The sequence below is a fragment of the Solea solea genome, chromosome 15 (genome assembly GCF_958295425.1).
Source record: "Solea solea chromosome 15, fSolSol10.1, whole genome shotgun sequence".
Lineage (NCBI taxonomy): Eukaryota > Metazoa > Chordata > Actinopteri > Pleuronectiformes > Soleidae > Solea > Solea solea.
The window spans coordinates 17,747,519-17,769,340 of NC_081148.1; the positions used below are offsets into that span (position 1 = coordinate 17,747,519).

Here is a 21,822-nt window from a genome sequence, read left to right on the forward strand (position 1 = left end):
ACAGACTTCAGGGAATGGGACACAGAGCATTAAGCTCATTGTGTACCTGTTCAAGCTGTTGCAGACGCACCACGTCCTGCTCCCGATGTGGAGCGGGATGCACGATGGTCTCTCTCTCCTCTAAAGTCTTGCATTTTTTATGATGCTTTCTTTGAATATTTTAGCTTCCCATAAGGTTCAATGTTCATAACATAAAACAAACACTTGGACAGACGTGATGATTGAAGAGGAAAGCCTCTGTCACTAATCTCCAGTATCGTCATGCCAGGCTCTGTCAATGTAGTCACTCGGTTCATAAAATATTCAACAAAAGACGTGAAATTAAAAAAAAGATATAAAAATTTATTAACCACGTCATGTATTCTACCAAATCATTGCAACCCCCATATCGTTATGAAAACGTGACACTGACTGACACAGAAATGTCAAGGATATTATTCATCATGTGGATTAATGGTGAGTTGACACATCTATGACATACCAAAAACATTATGCTGATGACAAACAAAAGCATGTGTGCACACCCACATTTAGAGCAATAAATTGTATACATTAATGAAATCTCCACACAACTACTAGAGTATTTAAATGTATCGTCTGGGCAGATTCAGCAGATGAAGTTCACATAGTTTTAAAGTGTCAATTTAAGATTCTTGTATTAACAAAAAAGTCTTCGGCATGTATTCATATAAAATATAATCTATCTTCCTTTTAAGTAGTTCATTAATCAGTGCACAAAAGAAGGCAAAATGTAAACAGTGTTTGCAAAAAAAGCATTTTTTCAAAGTAAACACTTGCGGCGTGTTTCCGAAAAAAGTAATATTACCAAAATAGCCCCAACGCTACCAGCTGCTGGATGTCCTCTGTTGTCGCGTTCCATGTCATTGTTCATTGTCGGCGCACCGGCACAACGTCACACTACATATCTCGCTGACAATGCCATCGGGCACAGCCCACACCCCGCCTACCAGGTACTGTAAAGGTACTTGATGGTACCATGATGGAAACACAGCTATAGATAATACAAGTGAAACAACGTGTGTATTTATAACGACTGGCTTGTGTAGACTACTTGTTCTTGTGTATGAGATTTCCCACTCTTTGAAAGAATTTCTCCAGCTTATTTTCATGGTGTCCTCGTGCCGTTCGGGTGAAGCCGTGACTGGTAGCTGCCTCGACTTTCGGTAGACTTTGGTTTTTCTCCTGAGTGTGTGTGGTGTGTGGTGTGTACATTGGCGCTTTCTTTTCAAATGAGCAGAAAGGCTCAAATCTGCTATACAGACGAGTCTCCGGTGCTTTGTTTCTTTTCCAGCTGTCTGCGTCGAAGCTGGGCTTTGCACTTTTTTCAAGAACCGCGGGTTTCTTCTGTCTGGACGTTTTGGGGAGCGAAAGATGCCTTATATGTCGGGGCTCCTCAGTTGTCAGCTGAGTTTTTGAAGAGTCTATATGGTCATTCTTCAGCCTGCTCCTCTGGTGCTCTGAGGAGGACCTGATGAAGTTAGTGGTGTTTTGATAATGTTTTCCTCCTCCTCCACCTGGTGTTTCGTCCTCAGCTGTTATAGTGTCTGTGCTACCACATGACTTGAGGCTTAGTGTGTCTGTGGCTGCGGCTAGATCTTCTTTTTTCTCTGGTATGTTCAATAAGGAAGTTATTTTTGTGGCACTCCTCTGGGAAAAATGTTGAGGATCCCTGCTGTTGGATTTACCTGTCAAATCTTTCCTATTCATGTCCAGTGCCACTGCAGACAAAGTTCTAGATGGTGGCTCTTGCCAATTGGGATTACAGGGCCCCTTTGTACCTGTGATATTCTTGACATCATAGTGAGAGACAGATCTTTGTTCTTCATTCAAATTTGATATGTATGCCCCATTCTGTGCATTTAACCCCATGGTGCTCTTATTTACTTGCATCCTTGCAAAACCTCCATACATGTGACCGGGGTTGTCATGTGTGCACTCTGTGCTGGATCTTGGATCTGCCACGCTGTGTCGCTTGTGCCAACCATCTGCCAGGATGTCAGGGTTTGTGAGCATGTGTCCACCTTTACTTCTGCCTAAGCTGGCATAAACAGCTGGGTACGAGTTTTTCCCCGGACTAAAGCATGCATTATAACGATTGTCGTCCAGAATCTGCAAACTTTGTCTCTTCATCATGAACTCGTCATTCATTCTATTGTCTCCTCCCGCCGTAGGATTCCACTGCATTGACGTGTAGTGCATAGGTGTGTTTGGTGCTGCTGAGGAGACAATATTTGTGCTGTTCATGTGTCTATTCGGCTCCATTTGGTCTGCTATGTTGGACCTGAAAACAAATGAAGACCTTGTTCTTCCCTGTGCTTTGTCCATCGCCTCAAACTGGTCTAAATAGTCACTAGAGTCTCCAAATGGCACATCTGGGTTTTTGAGGTAAGACTCGATCCGCAATGTACGCATATATGACTTTGACGTATTCTCCAGTGTGGGCACATTTTTCTGGATGGACGGATTCACTTTGTCACTTTCATTGTAAGACGGACACATGTTTTGACCTCTGTATGTCTGTGGTACATGTAAATAATTGTTCATGGCATAGTTGTTTGTACCATTTCCTGTGTCTCTGGAGATATTCCACTGGCTTGCTCTGGGCCTGATGTTTTCCTGCATGTACGGATCTTGTCTCTCCCCTGCATAACTGTGTCTTTTCAAAAGATTCATTGCCTCTGCAGACTGAAACTGGGATATCTGGTTCTGGACACCAATCCCGTTCTCGATTAAGGGCCTGAAGTCATGAGGTTCCTCTTCAAGGAGCCTTTCTTCAAGGTTTCTCATACCCAGTTTCCTCTCACAGGTCTTCCGATAGACTGTGTCAAGCGTGTGCCGCAACTGGTCCCTGCGCTCAATATTCTGTCCAGAATGACCCATTGGCAGATTCTGTTGCCCGTATAGCCCATTGCGTTGCGACAAGCCCTCTGGGGGACACAGTTCTGCTGGCACAGTTGACCGGGCATAGAGCGTCCGAAACTCCTCATCATACAGCTTCACCAGATGGCCTTTGATGACCTGCACCATGCTCAGATTGATCTTCTCAAAGGACCAAGTGAAGCTGAAATGAACATGAATTAAAAGAGGAAAAATGTTTAACGTGTTGAGATTTCTTTTCTTTCTTTTTTTTTTTTTGAAGCTAGGACAAATATAAACAGCTATTATTTTAAACAAAAAAAACACCTTAGTTAATCTTCTGCAGATTATTTTACCTGTATGAGCCATAAATTGCTGTGTGGCAGTCGACTAAAAGAAACTTCTGCCCCATTTCCCCGTGAAATTTGGCTCCTGATCGACAGAGGTAATCGTGACCCTTCACAGTGCGCACCCTCATGTTCTGTCATCAGAGCAGTGAAAAGAAACTGTCAGAATTTATGTATCACTGTCGAAATGTAATAACAAGTCTGTCACTCATCAAATAAACAGGTGAGAAAAACTGATGAAGTGATCATCATTCTGAAGATTTGAAATATGTCGGGTAAGTTTTTTGGGGCTTTTTTTTTGCTACCATTGCTTGTACATGTGTCCAATGACAGTTTGAAAGCTGTGTTTGAATCTACAGAATCTGTTGTGCAGGTACTGAAAATAATTATGACTCTACCCATTAAACAAGTAGAACCAGATTTTAAAACCAATCGACATGTACACCTCTGCATAAATTTAGGATCATAGAGGATACAGTTGTGTGTAAGTAGTCAGTACTTCATCAACACCTTAAAGCAACAGCAACAACTACAATGAAGGCTTTTTTTAATGCAGTGAATGTGCAAAGAATAAAGTTTGGAGATAAACAACATGGATGTTTTATATCACACGCTCACCCTGAGTTGTTGAATCTTCACATCGTGGTTTTCAGCCATTGAGAGGAAACCTTTCAAATGAGAATGATCCAGAAGCACGTAGACCGGCACACCTCGTGCAGAGGCATCAACGACTTCTTTGAATATATCGACGTCAGTGAACATGTCCATCACAATGGCAACGACCTGTGGGAACATAGTTAATAAATCATGATCGTGGGTATTTAATGACTTCCCACTTGAATGTGAAGTTACTGTCGTGGTTTGGGAAGAAGTGTGAATCTGAGAGATGTAACCAGGCATAAAAAACACAGCGACACATCTCCGTCCAATAAACAGCGTATGCAGTAAAAGTGACATTTGTGATTTTACTGTCATTGGCTTGTAAGTAGTGGCTAGCATTGCTGCCTCACAGCAAGCAGGTCACCGGTTTGAATCCCATTTCGACTGAGGGCCTTTCTGTGTGGAGTACATATGTTCTCCCTGTGTGTGTGCAGGTGTTCTCCTGTTTCTTCCCACAGCCCAAAAACATGCAGAGGTAAACTGACTGGAGGTGTGAATATGAGATCAAATGATTGTTCCTTTCTTTATGTTTGCCCTGCGATGGACTGGCGACCTATCCAGAGTGTACCCCGCCTTTTGCTCTATATCAGCTGGGATTGGCTCCAACGAATGATATAGAAAAGTGAAAAGATTAAATTAACATTTATAATTCCCAAATATTCTATATTTTTTCCTGATGTCCTGTGTCATTTAATTTATTTTTAAGCACTGTGATGCTTTGATAAGAGATTATGTTGTGTGTTGAAGCCAAAAAATAATACTGTGTTCATGTAGCATGTGATGAGCTATTTGATGACCTCATGAACTCATGTCCAGCTAATTCCTTTCCCCTTTTCATTTCCTGTGCAGGAAATTTCTCTCACAGATTTCCATCCTTCAGATGATCAAAGACAGTGGCCATTCTCAGCTGTGTAAGCAATGTCCAGCCCATGTGTATCATATATTTAAGTCCATATTATTTAACCCTCAAAAAATACTGTAACCCTGACAAAAGGCAATTTCTTTTTAACCCACATGACCATCATGATATTTAGGCTGCCTGGATTTATTTGGATTTTATGGCTGTAGATTTGTCAAAAAATCATCAATGATTGAGTGCTTCTGCCCCTTTTTCCAAGATAACGCTCACTTTGATATCTGGCAGTTATTCAACTGTTTAGGAATTACGGTACTGAGAAGCTGAAGTCACAAACGTGTGACACGCTGGTTAATCTTGTCTGTGATTGGACGGTTGTTGAGGTCCTGGGGGCTACCGTAATGACAGGTATATGGATGCAAAGCTCTATTTCTCTGCTTTTCAGCATCAATCCAGCCATCTTCTACAACTTCATCCTCCACATGAGGGTCGTGCGGGGTGCTGTGCCAATCTCAGCTGACATAGGGTGAAAGTCGTGGCCACACCCTAGACAGATCGCCAGTTGAATTTTCTAGATATCACAACCGGTCTAGGAGTTACGGTAATGAGAAATGCATGCATGCCAAATTCCGTCCGCGATGACAGGATGGTAAGAGAAGTTTTGTTTTTTTCACCATATAAGTTGGTTGATTTAAGAGCAGCAGAATTAAGTTAGAAAACTAGCTAATGGATCATGATGACACAGAGTAAGAAGTAACTGGGGCGTGAAGGAAAATGCAATCACCGAGTGGTTCCCACACTTTGTTTCTGAGATGATAGGTTGCGAAACCTGATTTTGTCCTCATTGGCTGTGGCAGACACTCCTTGACTATACTGAGGAAAAGAAAGCTCTGGTGAGCTGCCTGGAGCTTAGTGAAGGACGGTTTTCAAGTATAAGACTCAGTGGAGAAAAATGAGTCACTGTGTTGCCCAGACAAATACACACATCACTGCTACTACAGACACTTTTTGTTGTGTGTGCCAGCATATTGTTGTAGGTACTTTTAACTACCTGTCTTGCATCCTGAATGAGTTTCCGGATCACCTCTTTGATGCTGGGGGTGTTTTGTCTCGGTGGATGAAAGAGCAGATCTATATTAGTCTGTAGATTGTCATGAGGGAAGTCAGGCCACCCTAAATCCAAATCCGGTGTCTCCACATCTGAGTGCATGGGCCAGTAGGTGCCTGAGGAGGACGGGCCTTCTGATGGAGTACGATCTCCTCTGTGTACGTTTGAGGTGGGGGTTGTTGTGCATTTGAAGTAATGAAGAGAAGCTCCTCTTCTGAAAGGAAGCTCCCGACACGTTCTCCCTTGAGGAATTCCTGGTAACTGTCTCTGCCGTCGCTCACAAGGCGATCAATTGCCAGACGATAAGTCTCTTTGTAGTGGGGCTGAATATAATCCTCTGATTTAAACTCTCCCCTCAAGGATGACAGCATGGAGAATTCTGAAGACTCCATATCTCCAGACTGTTTACCACCTGTCAGACACAGAAGTGAATGAATGAGTTGATATCAGAAGATCAGAAGAACAAACATTTTTGACCTAAACCTGAGGAAAAATAAACTGGAATGCCATCCATGGAGGTACATATCATCAAAACCGAAATTAATTGGTCTTCCTCTAATTATGAGGAACATGTCTGTATAATCATGAAGTGACAAACCATTACCTATTTCAGATTTTACACAATTAGTCAAAGATTCACACAGATCTATCAGGAATATATTCAACTGTCTTATATTGTCACTGGGACAAAAAATGAATATAAAACGTTCCTTTCTTTCTGAGTGTATTCCAAAACACCTCCATGTGATTTTCAAGCTGAGGATGTGCTTTTGACGATCAGATGCTCAGTTTGAAGTTAGTTAAAATAATGAGCCATGTGCAAACCATTGGGAATCTGCATATTAACTGGTTGCTTTTTGTGTGACTAATCCGGACTTTAATGAAGTTTACAGTAGTTTTGGCAGTAAATATTTATATTTTTAGGTATTTTGTGCAAAACGACACAGTTATACATAGTTATTATTTTAATGTCGTAATACGGACTTACCTGAACAGGATTACCTCCTATTATATAAACAAACTGTGCATGTCCATAGGTAAACTGTTCTTGCTGCACCTGTAGTTAATTTAAGGTGGGGTTTAGACTGTAAAGTTCCCAACTTGCCTTTTGGCTACATTGGGATGTGGGTTAGTCACGGTTTTAAAAAGGTTTTAAAATGACATTTCTATGTAATCCTCCATGTTCTGCAAAACCATGGGGACCCTTACTGTAATCCAAAACAAAAAGTTAAAAGAGTAAATTGTAGGTAATAACAAAATCAAAATACATTTAAAAGAAAACCAATAAGGGTAAGACCTGTTTTGAAGTGTTTTTACTTCACATGAGGAGTGGCAATAAAAGGCGAAGGTAAATGACACCCGGCCAACCTTTCATTTAAATGTCCGAGCCATGCACTTTAGTAAAGGTGCTACTAATCAATGTAGAGTATGTCCAACTGTTCAGCCACATGAGAAGGCGAGAGCAGAAAAACAAGTTTACTGTGGTTTAAGAGAAACATAGCTGTGAACCAGCCAGGGAAAGTTTGTGTGAAGTTGTAGAAAATGTAGCTTTGAAAACTGCGCAACAGTCGAAAGATTTGAATGTCAAAAACATTTGAATAGATATCTGAAGACTGATAAGGACACATCTATAAATGTATAACCAATCAGCCACAACTTGTAAACAAGTGACAGGTTTGAATGTTGTGGTTCACCTGTGTTAACATAACTCACCCCACACATATTAACCTTACACCAAAACAATGTATCACAACCCTTCAGTTCAGATAATCCATTTCAAACTGAGCCATTTTATATTTCTATATTATTATATGTCTTTTTGACGCCTCAGACACAGAGTGAGCCACTCACAACAACTGAACAAGAGTAACTTACACGTTGTGAAAATCCTCTCGCCTGTGTCCCCCCGGATATCCCTCTTTCAGGTTTATGTTATGTGCAGTTAGTGTTGAGCATTTGGAGGAGCTATTGCATGCCGGCTCGAAGAGACAAAGACAAGGAGGTGTCTCAGCATGATAAGCAGTCTGCAGGTGGAGGGTGTGGATTCCAGTTTTGACATGCAAATGTTTTGGTTTGAAACTTGCTCACAGGCAGCCATAAACCTGCTCGAGCCCTTTAGCCACTCCCCTCATCTCTTCAGGAACAAAGTTCACACCAACAAAGATCAAGATAATGACACACATAAAGAGGCTTTATGACTATGTCACAGTATATGGCACTGGACTTCATCAGAATATTCACTATATATATTTACTTTGCTTTTATACTACAAACTCCTTTTTTTAAAAAACAGTATCAGAGAACCAAAGTGGTAAATACTGTTTTTATGAGGAAAATCCACAACAAGAAGAAAAAAAATAAAACTGTAATAAACTAATCTTTACTCCTTATTACATCTCACATATGGCTGAAATATCCAGGTAGAGCATTGTAAACTCTGGCAGTCATAGTTGTACGATTACATCATACAGCATCGTACAGGATTTCCCCCTTAATGTAGGACACATTTTCATAGAATTGAAGATGTACTCTATGTATATTTCACTAAAATAATTACATTAATTCTTCCAAGGAAACGTGAGCAGTCGCAACTTCCTGGTGGTATTATTCAACCTGTTCAGTCAGTTCTCACTAAGTCTTACGTGACATGGAGTATTATGTGACATGTGTTACTTCAAGGCTTTAAGACTCAGCAAGATCAGCGGTTGCACCAATATGATCACTTCAATGGATTTTCTATTTCATTACCTGACTCATAAATTGAGAAATATTTAACTTTGTTCCTGATCTTGGTGAGGACACTTCTTTTCTTTTTTTTTTCTTTTTTTTAAATTACATATACAAATCTTTTTATGCAAAAATGACAAAGGTGAAAAGTAATGTCAATCTCTCAAGTTCTCAAAAGATTGGTCATGTTTCTTTGTCATTCAAAAGCACATGTTACAAAAACATTTGCTTTTCTGGTGCTTAAACGAAGCACAATGCACCCTGGTGATGTTTTCTCTAATAACTTTGTTGCTCTTTAGAAAACATTTGTTCACATCTTATACTCAAAAATGTCACAAATCTAGATGTTGTTACAATGCCATATCTGCCACAGATATAAGCAAAAACTGTATCCTTGTAATTATAAATTGCTGTTTTGTTGATTCCGAAATCGAACATTTCTGCATGCAAAATCGTGAGGTTATCTTACTATTTGTTAGGGTGAAACTGTGAGAGCCCATGCTGAGAAACAATTTCCTTATTAGCTCTCAACATGTCATATTCCTACTTCTATGTTAATCAGACATCATTAATCACTCTAAGGCAGCAGTGTGACAGGAGGAATGTTAACCCTTCAGTGGTGGAGAAACGTTAGGACTTAGATGTCCAGAGGGTCACAATAACATTTGGGTTTCACGAACCCTTACACACAGACACACAGATACATTCTTGATTAGGACACTTCACTGTCTTTCATTCATTTGGAACATGCTAAACATATTATTATTATGCTAAAGTATTATCTCTAACCTTAGCCATAACTGGTTCATGCCTAGCCCTAACAACAACTCAATTCTTAGCCCTAAACTTAATATTCTGCTAGATATTCTGCTTCTTATTGGGTCCAGGTTTTGGTTTCCATGAGGACTACTGGTCCTGACAAGGTCAGTGTTTATGCCAGAACAAAACATAGCTTAGTACATAAATAAGAAACAGGCGAAAGTGGAAATGTTAAGCCTTTACACTGAGCTTATCTTTATGACAACTTCTGTATTTACACTCCTTAAGAGTGGCATTGAAAAAAGACAATAGTGAAACTATTACTCTCACACTTTAAGTCATCGTGTCAAAGTAGACTCTTGAGGATCGGTTTATCTTATCGCCCATTAATTGCTATAGTTAATAGTCAACTTAAAGGAGACATTGACGGTGTTCTAATTGTAATTGGCCATGCAGACGTAGGCATGAAAAACAGATGGGAAAAAAACGTGAATGTCATGTGCATGTAAAGCCTCTGGTAGTGCTTCATCTGAGAGGTGTCATGTAGAACAAGATATCTGCACCATTGTTTAGCTGTGTCTTAAAAATCTGGGCGTGTGTAGATTAAGTCTCAGGGAATTTCTTTTCCTGGAGCAGCCTCCCTGTGAGTCACCTCTTGACATCCAATCTCTGCCTCTGTGTGTGCAGTTGTCATGCTTGGCTCCTCGGGCAGTTTCTGCCTCCTCCAGCAAGTCTAAACAAGGGTCAATGTCGCTGTGCCGCGATGACTGAGTGTCGCCATAGACCCGTAATCTGAATGTGTCTCCTCCATTCAGCATTCGCTCTCACATTTGTGCTGCATCACTTACCTAGTCTATGAGTCAGTCAGTCATTAGTTGGACATTCAAACAAGAAATTGGCACGTATGTGGTTGGCAACACCTTTTGTGTGGAGGGTTGTTTGTTTTTACATGTTGATGTTTTGCAGCTCACCAGTTTCCCTAAAATAAAAATGCACTCTGTTTTCCATGTAAGAACAATTGCTTGATGGCTTTTTTTAATATGGGCTATAATCACTTTGCCTGACGTCATATCCCATTTGAAACACAAAGCATTGTCATTTCCAGTCACCACCAACTGATCTAAGAAGTAATGACAAAACTAACGAACAGTGTGAGTAATGCTGTGACTCATCTTACTTCAACCAGGTCAAAGCAAACGCAGGTTCAGTTCAATACTCTTAGAGATAATTCATCTCTGAGAGCCAGGAAGTGACTGTGTCCACAATAATGAAACACAAAGAAACACATAGCCATCAATGTGTAAGCAACAATGTCGAGCAGCTGAACTGAACATTAAAACTGATATTTCAGCCAGGAAAGGTTTACAGAACAGTGAAACAATTGGTAATATAGAAAATAAATACTGTCAACAAGGACCCCTGGCAGGAATTAGATCACTATAGGAGAAGTGGTCAAATGAAGGAGCCCTTCAGGTGGCTTTATGATGGGCTTCTGATTGAACAACTGATGAATAATGAAAAATGACCAGGCATCTAAACCTGGAGTGGTGCCATGGTGGAAGTGTGACAAGCAGTGATTACGGTGTCTATTTTAAAAAAATCTGAAAGGTCCCTGTGGAGACCACCAGGTTTTTACCTTCTGAGAATGCACCTCCACATTCACACTGTTGAAAGAATGACGTGAAACAGAAAGCAGCTAAATCTCACTTAAAAAAAATGTCTTGAGGAGCCCAGGAGTGTAGTAGTCATGGGCAGGCTTTATAAGAGTTTGAAGCAATGCAATGAGGAAGTAGCAGCATATTAGCGTCATCAAATTGATTCCTAACAACAGATGGAGCATCGTCTGGCTCATTCTGCATTTACACCCACACAGTGATGTTTTGATGTACGTCATCCTGCAGAAAAAAATGAATCGAACCAACTTTAAAGCATGTACATATATATATATATATATTACAACAAAAATATCTTTTAACAATGATATCCAATTAATTTTCTTTTTGACACAGGCAAGTGCAAACACAAGAAGAGGGTATGTTTACAATAATAAGTGTGGGAGTTTCAGTGAATGTGTTTACATCACAGACTCAAGTAGACCAATTAGACAGGAAGAGGTTCATAAGAATGTCGTGTGCCTGTCAATGAATGCGGGTTAATTGTCTCTACCTCTTTCATAATGAACGCTGCCTCATTAATCAAGGTTTCCCAGTGTCCTCTATTTCAACTGCGCTGAAATAGTCTGAGAGACGTCATTGCCAATTAAACCAAAGAAGTTCCATACAAATACAGACAAAAGACATAACTTCAAAAAAAAAGAAGAAGAAGAAGAAAAACAGTGCAGCCTCTCTCTCCTTTTACACTTTATGTAAAACATATCAGCTGACATGTTATGGTAAGGTATGAATGTAACGATGTATTCATGATCGTGTCCTTCGAGATGCACACACATCCTCACAGTGGTGGCAAAAGTGAAGCAGACTACAGATTTATTGTATGGCCATTCATTTAATCATTTCCACCGAGTGCGATCATGAATGGGTGAATGAGTGCATGTTGTAAAAAGCTGTGTTATATCAGTGTGGAAATAATAATAAAATAACAGCAATGCTACGATGCTACACTGCCGTGCAAATTATGCAAATGCCTTTAATATCTCATGTCCGGTCCGGGGCCGGTCTTTCGCATGGCTCTGAATCGCTGGAATTAATATTAGACAGGCGCTTTCACTTCCTGTTTTTTAAAGCTGGTCTTAACACACACTTCTTCTCACTTCTTGTCTTCTCTCCTTCTATAGCCTTGTGAATGTGAGATGTTGTGGTTTTCATTTGTTTTTCACTTTAAAATATATATATATATATATATATATAGATATAAATACATTTGGATTTTGACCTGTGTTTAATGTTATTGTACAGCGCTTTGGGCAACTGTGTTGTTTTTAAATGTGCTCTATAAATAAAGTGGATTGGACTGGATGTCTTATCTCTATTCACATGTAATTATGGCCAATATTAAGACTCAATAAAATAAAATAAAAAAAAAATAAAAGCTTACGAGTCTTAATGAAAACCTGACAGTGTCTCAAGTCTTCACCTTGATGGCGAAACAAGACGGCTAGGTCGGTTGATTTATTTGAATGAAAGGGCTGATGCAGTTGTTGCAGTCTCAAGTCTGAAGATTAAATAAAATATACAAATAAAAGACATTATTATATCTTTAGACTTCTATCTAAACAACTATAAAAAGTTTAAAATAAAGTAAAAAAGCAACCTTTCCAATAAAAACCAGTTTGAAAATATTCTAACTAATGTGATTTTTTTTTTAATCTATACTTTAGTTTCACACACTAACAGTCAAAAACACATAGATTTTTATACTTGTGTAAGTGCATGAGCACATATATCTAATCTACATAATTTGTTTGATCTGGCAACCTGTTGAATCATGCCCATGCATGAAATAAGCATTTAAAAGATAAAACGTTTTAAAGGACATGGTGAGCGGTTGAAGACCAAACACTGCAGGATATAATGAATACGTTATGGCTAAAGTGTGGGTGTTTCTCCCAGTCAATTCAAAAGCCATGTTCCTTGATGTGTGTCAGAGACCAACTTCACGGTTGTGTTTGATAGTGTTTTTTTCACTGAAAGCATTAACACTTTTGCCTTGAAATCCTTTAAAAAAAAAAAAAAACAAGAAATAAAAAATAAAAAAAATAGAGAGGAGTCATTTATCACTATGACCGCGTATCTATCAAAATAACTCAAGGATATAAAACTTACATTGAAAGAGGAACTCTTTTTGTAAGGTCATGTTAGCAGTGACCTGAGGTTGAACCACATCTTTTCACTGAAATAGCAATCCATGTAGTTGCAGAATGAAAACTGGGAACAGTATTGTACCATAATAAAAAAAATAACTAGAGGATGAAAACTCTTCTGCTGTGGGCCAAGTGGTAAAAGGAAAAAAAACAGGACCTGTTATCCTTGAATTCCAATCAGCTGCTTAACAAAACATGTAACATGGCTGAGCAGACCATTTGGAAAAAGAGGGGGGAAACTAAATGCACAATCACAACACATTAAAAGAAACACAAATGTCCCCCTGCTAATGCAGCTTTTGGTTTGGACAATTTTCTGGGGCTCCATATTTATCGACTCCACTCACAGCCACATCTGTTGCTGTGAAGTAAACATTCACTACTCTTCATCTAGAATACAGTGTGGTGTCAAATGTAGAAACAAACATGCCTAAAACCAAAGAGATTGTGGAAGCATTTGTTAATTTATGTGACTGAAAAATAAAATCCAGGAGTGAATACTACCAGTCTATTCTCATCACAACCATATTAACATATAGCAATCTGACTAAAATGACTGAAGCTCTTCCTGAACTAGATTGTGTATTTAATCAAATGTTCATTTTAAATGTCTTATTCATCGAGCAATTTCTTGCCTCCAACATAAACGCAGATCTCTCGCTGATTTCACTGATCATGTTCGTTGTGAAAATATGTTACGTATCACATTATAATGTAAACAGTTTTTGTATAACCGTGCAACGTTTCACATTATAATGTGAGAAGTTGATTGAAAAAAGGAGCTTGAGGAAATGTTGTGCTGTAATTTGAGTCACAACACACAGAGATTGTGAAATCTCATTTGCTTTCTTCAGAAAATGGGCCACCTGCATGATGAGAGATCCAACCCACCCAGCACACACACTGTTCACCCCCCTCCCCTCAGGCAGGAGGCTACAGAGCATCAAGAGCAGGACAACAACACAGGGCAAATCATTTTTTTTAAATTGAAATCATGTGTGTGTCACTGTGTGGAAACAAGCACCACATACAATCACAATTTCATCTACCGTGCACAATAACGGTCAAATCTCAACCCACGCAAAAAGTAGAAATTCATCAAATTCGATAAATGAGCCATATTCCTTCACTCATCAGACGGGTCTGTGTCACATTATGAAACTATTACAATTATAAACTTTTCATGTTACAACATGAAATGAACTGCTGTATTGTTGTGAACATGCTGTAAAACACGCCGTCTAACCACTCCCGTCCACATACAAGTGAAAGCCTGCTCCAGATGAATGATAATATGCTTTTCTACACCACAAATTCATGGTTCTGAGCCTTTGGTGATGTGAAAGTTTTTTTCTTGTTGTTCCAAATATTATGACGATACGAAGCCAAGTGTGGCGAGGAGGTGAGAAGGAAGGGAACTAATATTACCAAAAAAAGGGAAAGCTCGACAACGCCACCCTGGGAATTTCACCCAGGGAATTACTCTCAGACAACGCACACAGATTTATGGTTATTTAGAGGGCATGAGACGTGGTTCCAAGTTAAAATACACCTTTTATTAAATATTCACCAGTTCTAAAATATCAATAAAACTTGTTCATACAAAAAAGGGAAAAACCTAATCAGGGCTGAGGCCAAAGTGGATAGACGAAGGCTAGTGCAGGGGAGGGATCCACCAAAGAAAAACAACAAAATCACCGGGCACATGTGGCAGACACTCAGTGAAGAAAACCCGCTCCCAGGGACACAGCAAGACAGCACAGGAGGATGCCACCACCAGGTCACCAGCACCAGCCTACAGCAACTAAAAAGGGAGGAGAACAACAAATCAGTGGAGTTGCACACACACTCAAAAAAAGAAAAACAACATTCAGAGCCTAACAAAACTGTAAGATTAAAAATCAAACAAAAGAATTTTGAAAGTAACTCTAAAATGTACAGGCAGCCAGTGGAGTGAGGCTGAAATAGGCGTTATGTTCCCTCTTACTTTCTCCAGTTAAAAGATGCGCAGCAGCATTTTGGCTGAGTGGGAGACGTGAGAGGGACGTCGACTGACTCCAAAATAAAGTGTGTTAGAGTAATCGAGGCGAGACATAATCAAAGGGCATGGATTGCAGTCTCAATGTGCTGTGTTGAAAGGAAACTTTAACCTTTAACTTTCTTAAATGAAAAAAGATGGACTTCACCACTGCACAAATTTGACAGTCCATTTTAAAACCCAGATTTGTGACTATAGGCTTTACATGCTGTGTCAAAGGGCCCAGGTCAACAGAAAGGGACTCACTGGAGCCATTGGGTCCAAACACCTCTTCCTTTCATTAAAATGTAAAAAGTTCAGGGCCATCCATACTTTGATCTCATCAAGAGACTCAAGAAGTGAATTGAGAGGAGGCCTCCTTCCGCTTTAGGGATACATAAATCTGGCAGTCATCGGTGTAACAGTGGAAGAAGAGACCATGTTTCCTAAGAATGGAAACAAAGGGAAGTAAATAAAAGCAAAAAAGCAGGGGTCCTAAAACTGAGCCCCGGGTGACCCACATGACAGGGGAGCAGATGAGGATTCTGAACCAGCAAGCCTTACACAGTTCTATCTGCCAGAAATGACCTGAACCAATCTAGTGCAGTACCACTAATGCCCACTATGTGCGTGCTGTAAACGAAACAGTAAAACGTTGGTGTCCACTTTTAAAAGCAGCAGTCAAGTCACTTTAACTAAATAATGCGGATGCATTTTACAATATACTTGCATACCTTTTTAGCAGCAACAGACACTCACGAGAGAAGGGAGGGGAAAAAGGGCTCCAGGCAGCCGCCAGCATTTACCTGTGACCACGCTAGCATTAGCCACCTAGTAGCCCCGACCATAACGCAAAGAGATATGACACACAACAACCACAGTAGCGCACACAGGGAGCAGCACACAACCCGTCGCCCTACAACACAACGCAAATGCCTTGAGCATAATGACCAAACGAAACAACCGGCGATGTGAAGCAACGTGCGGCCATACCTGTTGTGAACGCGACATCTGAACCGGAAGTGACACAGGTGACGATGGGCGCACAGCGGAAGAACCGGTGGGCGGATTACGGCTTGTGCACCGGCTCACCTCAATGATTCAAGTAACGGAAACGATAGTAACCAATGTGCACAAAAAGAGCCTACACCAGGTTTAAACTGACTCCGTTTACTCTAAAGGAATAGTACATTTATGAGGAAAAATTATTGTGACAAATGTTTGACATTCCATATTATATTTGAATTGACTATTTTGTGTAGTTTGCTCCCTTATTATATCCAATGTGCATCTTCTTCATTTATGTATGCAGGTTTACATTAGTAGTAAATTATATATATTTGTCTTCTTCATCTCTAGGAGTCACCACAGATGTAGCATTTTTATGCCAGATGCAAGGTTTGGAACCAGCACAAGGAGAACACCAGATGTCCTTCTACAGCCCGACCTTCACTAAACGTACCCATGGGTCATATTCAAAAACTACCTATGGGTCATATTCAAAAACTACCTATGGGTCATATTAAAAACTACCTATGGGTCATATTAAAAACTACCTATGGGTCATATTCAAAAACTACCTATGGGTCATATTCAAAAACAACCTATGGGTCATATTAAAAAACTACCTATGGGTCATATTCAAAACTATCTATGGGTCATATTCAAAAACTACCTATGGGTCATACTCCAAAACTACCTATGGGTGTTAAGCTGAGCCCCAAATGCAGACACAAAAACTCAGTCGAATGTAGAATCAAAAAATCGTTAATTTCAAAAAGCAAAATAAAGGAGCCAGTCCAAAAACAACAAAAAAAAAATGACATCAAAGCTGGGTAAACAACAAAATCAAAGGAGGCAGGCTGGCCGGAGCAGACAGGGACAAAAAGGGCAGGTGATCCTGGCAAAAATAAAAAGCAAAATAAGTTACCATGACTGGGTTCAAAAGCTGAGAAGACAAACATGAAGGCTGACTGTTACCAGTAGGAAGACTAAACAATCTGGTGAGCTGGTCCAGGCTTGAATGAGTGGTTCTCCAGCCAGCCTGCAGGGGAAAAGACAAGCAGACACACCCACTCATGTTGCTATATTTTCCCTCACAAATCTGATCAAACTGTAAAGATGATGTTTCCTCTAGTCTGACAGTGAGATGTCAAACCACACTGTTGTCAGCTTTACGTCAACAGACTGGCATTGTGCCCTCAGTAGATTCCAAATATGAAAGGAGCTTTTTGCTCTCACAGCAGGTTTAGTGGAACAGAGAACATATTAGCAGAAGTGCATCATTCAGAGGCATACAGTCATTTCTGTTCTTTACTGGCTTCGTCTAATAGGCCTTTGATGTGTTGATAAAATTCATTCTGAGGTTAAAAACACCGTTCATGTTTCCATTAAATAGGTCTATTGAATTATAAATGTTGACCCTGGACATGTTCACTTGTCTCCCTCACTAAATTGTTGCCATTGTGTTCAAAAACCACTTTTGCAGCTTTGATTTATTTCATTCACAGAATCTGTCTTCACACGAAAATGTGAAGTGAAATGCAATGTTTCTCGTAACTTGCTGTTACTTGTACAAACAAAACATAAAAGTAATAAAGCAGCAGACGGATTGTTGTGGCAGTTAGAGAGTGTTCAATCAGAGTTCAAGATGTGATTCAGGCTAAAATTCCTTGTTATTTTTCTTGTTAAGATTTCTTGTCTGACCTTAAATCCTTGGCCGATCTATAGAATACATGAAAGGGGATTAAACTGGGAAAATGTGTACAATCTGTGCAGAAAAAACTTTCAGTGTTACATTTAACAAATTATGTCATGTCACGTTATCACTTTTAATGTTGTGCAGTGCTAAAGTATTTGTCCCGTCCACACAGAGGCGGAGGTAAGGGTGGTGACATAAAATATAGATGAAATATAGAAGAGGAAATGCAGCAGAACACAATTTGAGACCAGACCAAGACCAAATATTGCTTTGCCATGACACTGGTGTGTTTTAACCCCATGACATGGCGTGATTTTTTGGAGAGGACGTTGACGCTGTGAGGAAAAATGGAAAAAAAAAAACTGCTATTGGGCCCAAACCTATAACCACATTAATAAGCAGGAAATTACCCTCATTTCATAATTTCAGCTAAAAGCATCACAAGCTGGTAAAAGTCTATTACAGTGATTATGCACTTTTGTACATATCCATGCGTGTTATTTTTCAGATTTTTAGAGATGTTCCACTTTCAAAAACCATTCCCTTATTTGTTGGCCGGACAAAGCTCCAAATACCTGCATCTTTCTATGGATTCTTTCTCAGTCCTCATGCTCTTCCTGGACTCACCGAGAGGTTGTGTCTCAATTATTCTTTTTTTGTGTGCTTTTTGCTGCTTCTCGCCATTCACCCCACCTCTATCTCGTCTTGTTTGTGTTTTATTGTTGTTCTGTTTTTGTTACTTTGCTGCTGGTTCACGATCCCCTCTCTCTTGTTGGCTTTAGTTTAACATAATTGTTGTATTGTCGATTTGTTGTCTCAGTCGCTCATATCTCCTCTCTTTATTTTCCTCTCCCCCACCTCTCCACCGTCCCCTATTTTCCTCTCATGTCTTCCCGTTAAAAGGAAGTTGTTTTTTTCCTCTCCGCTGTTGAGTAGTGCTTGCTCATTGTGTGAACTCTTTCTTTCTTTCTTCCCCAGACAAGATGCCTTGTAATATTTGATTAAGCACTTTGTAACATTTGTTAAGAAGAGCCATTTAAATCTTAATGCATAATTGTAGCCACACTATCAGATGGATTGCCATTAAATTTGCTGCAAGCATACAATGGATTGTAATTATATGACTAAATCAACTTCTATGCTATAGTATGTTCCCTTTTTATCATTTTGAAATGGTATTACTTTCTATGTGAAGTCCACGTTGTTTGTCTCTGGGTGATCATCATAATGGCACTGGTGTATTGCCTGTCACAAGCAAGTCCAGTATTTATTTCAGCACAGCCACAGTGCTTTTTTATTTAAAAAAACACTCACAAAAACATTTTCGCCACCTACAATTACTGTAAATATACGACAACGTTTCACTTTGATGGTATGTGGCTTGTAAAGAAACACACAAATACAGTACACGTACATTCTGGAGATTTTTGGGGATAATAACCACAACCCAGAGAAGCACAAACAAGAGAGTATTTTTGATTGCAGCAACAACAAAAAATAAAAAAAATAAATGCATCTTTCTCCCGGGGTCAAGGCAACATCACTTCCACAGATTCTCTCTGAAATTGAAGGAGCAGGTAGTGGGCACTGCTGGCTCACACAGCTGGATTATGTCAGGTGTAGGTGGAAGCTATAGCATCACTGTGGGGTTCTGCTCTCAACTTCAACAGCTGCACAATAAATCATTGGCGCCACAAGGAACATTTGTGTCTTTGTCATAATACTTTGAAATCTGCACACGGTCTCTTCTTCATTTTTATTAACTTTCTTTGCTGTGTGCTGAAGTGGTGCACGATTCCACGCTGTGCTCTGTCAGGAAGAAATTGATTGTAGAACTCAGAGAGAAGAATGGAGCTGCTAAGTGCAATCTCAAAAACTGTCTCTCTCTCTCTCTGCATTATGGCACAGGCTGAGCAAATGCAAGCAAAAAAGTAGTGTACACATTCTGGGCCACCATTAGTTTTGTTTTTTTATATATTCGGCATAAATATTTATGTCACTTTACTGAAACACACCAAGAAGTGTCAACAGCTGTTTAGTGTCACCTTAAAAAAAAAAGATGAATTTTATGTTATTAATAATGGCCACTGACATGTAATGGTTCCATTTCATTTTAATGGATGTATGGCTGACAGTTTCACAAGCGGGAGTAAAAATGTGAGTGTGGTCAAAGTAGCACCACGTCCAATACATCACCATTCACATATTGATAAACGTATTGTGCAGTGACAGGTCAGTATGTGTTCGACTGCTTTTTTTCAGAGCTGCTGACCAGTGAATCAATCACTGTTAAGATTTATTTGCACCACATGGTTGTTGTTTGATGTTGATGCTAAAACTTCAACTGCAGTAGAACCTCTATCCCATTGCACCTACACAGTACAATGACAATAAAGGCTATTCTATTCTATTTATGATTTCTGTTTGTCGTGCCTGCAGTGTGTGTGTGTATAGACATAATATAGAAACAAAATTTTTTCTTTGGTGCACTGCAAAAAATGTGAAGAGGCCTCTCTCTGTGTCCCCTTCTCCTGTCTCTCTACATCAGTGATGTCCAAAGTCTGATTTTTAACGGCCCGCAGCTTCAGTTTTTATAATGTATTATTTATGGCCAGGGACGGACTGGGACAGAAATGTGTCCCTGGCTCGCGTCGTCCCCGATTATCTCTATCACTATCAACTGCAAAATTGTTATAAACCAGTGCCTTTATTTTATTAAACATTTAAATAAGCTTTGCCTATAACTGTTGGCGTTATGTAGCTGTATATATTATTTACCCGTGAATATTACATTATGTTACTATGTTACTATCTGACTGCAGATGTGAAAGAAAGGCAGAAGAGTTTTTTGTTTTGCCTATTAAGTTCACTCCTGTGTGGCCTAGGTTTGGTTACATTGCTGTTTAAAAATGAGAATGAATATAATGATATAAAACAGTGCAAGTAGAGAGACTGGCAGTGTTTTGGTAATTAATAATGCATATTGCTACATTACAACAAGTGATGAAGTCAACTTTTTTTAAACTTTTCAAGAGCAACAAATGTTTTTGGTCCATTTGTTCATTAGTATTTATAAAAGTTTATTTTCTCATTTATGAATCACGGGTGAAATATAAACTTGTAGTTTTCTTTAATTGCAGCTTTTTACCTACTGTAGCCTACCTTTATGTTTTACCCATATAATATATTATGAGTCATATTAAGAATTATAGTTTTTTAGAAGTCAGAATATTGTTGCCTGACTCTAAATAGGATGCTCAATGTGCTCATGTTCTTAGTAGACGGACAGCATCAAGAGGGTGTTTTGTGATTGGCCCCTACTCGTCGTCATGGATACCACCTCCCAGTGTTGCTAAATTCTGGAAAAGGGCAGCTCCTTCACTGTGAACTAAACACGTAAAGTGGTTTGGATGTTGTGAAACAGTGACGACGTCTGACCCACCAAGTTCAAGGTCGAGATATTTCTGCTTCAGCTTTCTTGATTTGATTATGGTCTGTTGTTAAATATCTGTAGTTCTGCGAGGTCCATCGTGGAACATGAGTGCAAGCAATCACCTGCACCACCTAATCTCCCATTTCCCTGAGAGCCAATCTAAGGGTGAGTAGGTATTTATTTGAGGATTTCTAATCAGCTGTACAAACATCCTGCAAACCAACTCAAAGGATTCTAGTCTGTGTGACATAAACAAATTCTTTTTTTTTGTAGTATATAATCAGGCAGACTCTCATGCCATTAGCCTGTAGTTGTTGTTGTTTTTATTGAGAACAAACATTTATGCAGTAAAACTCAAAACAAGATCGAGAATTATTACAAGTTACAGTGTTTTCTTTGAATTATTTAAAAGCATTTTAACAGCGTGAGGTGTACTAGATGTTGGGTTCACGGCGAGCTGCACTCGGATTAAAAGCTATCATACTGGGGCTGATGTGTGTCTGTCTTTAGTTTTGAG

At 39.4% G+C, this 21,822-nt stretch overlaps 1 protein-coding gene and 1 long non-coding RNA gene across 2 annotated transcripts; both read right to left on the reverse strand.

Annotated features, from left to right (window-relative positions):
• Window positions 1-321: 321 nt before the first annotated feature.
• On the reverse strand, window positions 322-7,967 carry fam83b (family with sequence similarity 83 member B). Its single transcript, XM_058651378.1, is given in 6 exon segments — window positions 322-3,082; window positions 3,234-3,358; window positions 3,843-4,007; window positions 5,792-5,994; window positions 5,997-6,260; window positions 7,724-7,967. Coding segments are annotated over 5 exon segments (2,751 nt in total). The 5' UTR covers window positions 6,241-6,260; window positions 7,724-7,967; the 3' UTR covers window positions 322-1,068.
• A 6,721-nt stretch (window positions 7,968-14,688) lies between these two features.
• Window positions 14,689-16,147, reverse strand: LOC131473843 (uncharacterized). Its single transcript, XR_009242239.1, has 2 exons — window positions 15,142-16,147; window positions 14,689-14,958 (listed from the first exon to the last, which is right to left on the reverse strand). It is a non-coding gene; the product is annotated as an uncharacterized LOC131473843 (long non-coding RNA).
• Between the last annotated feature and the right edge of the window lie 5,675 nt (window positions 16,148-21,822).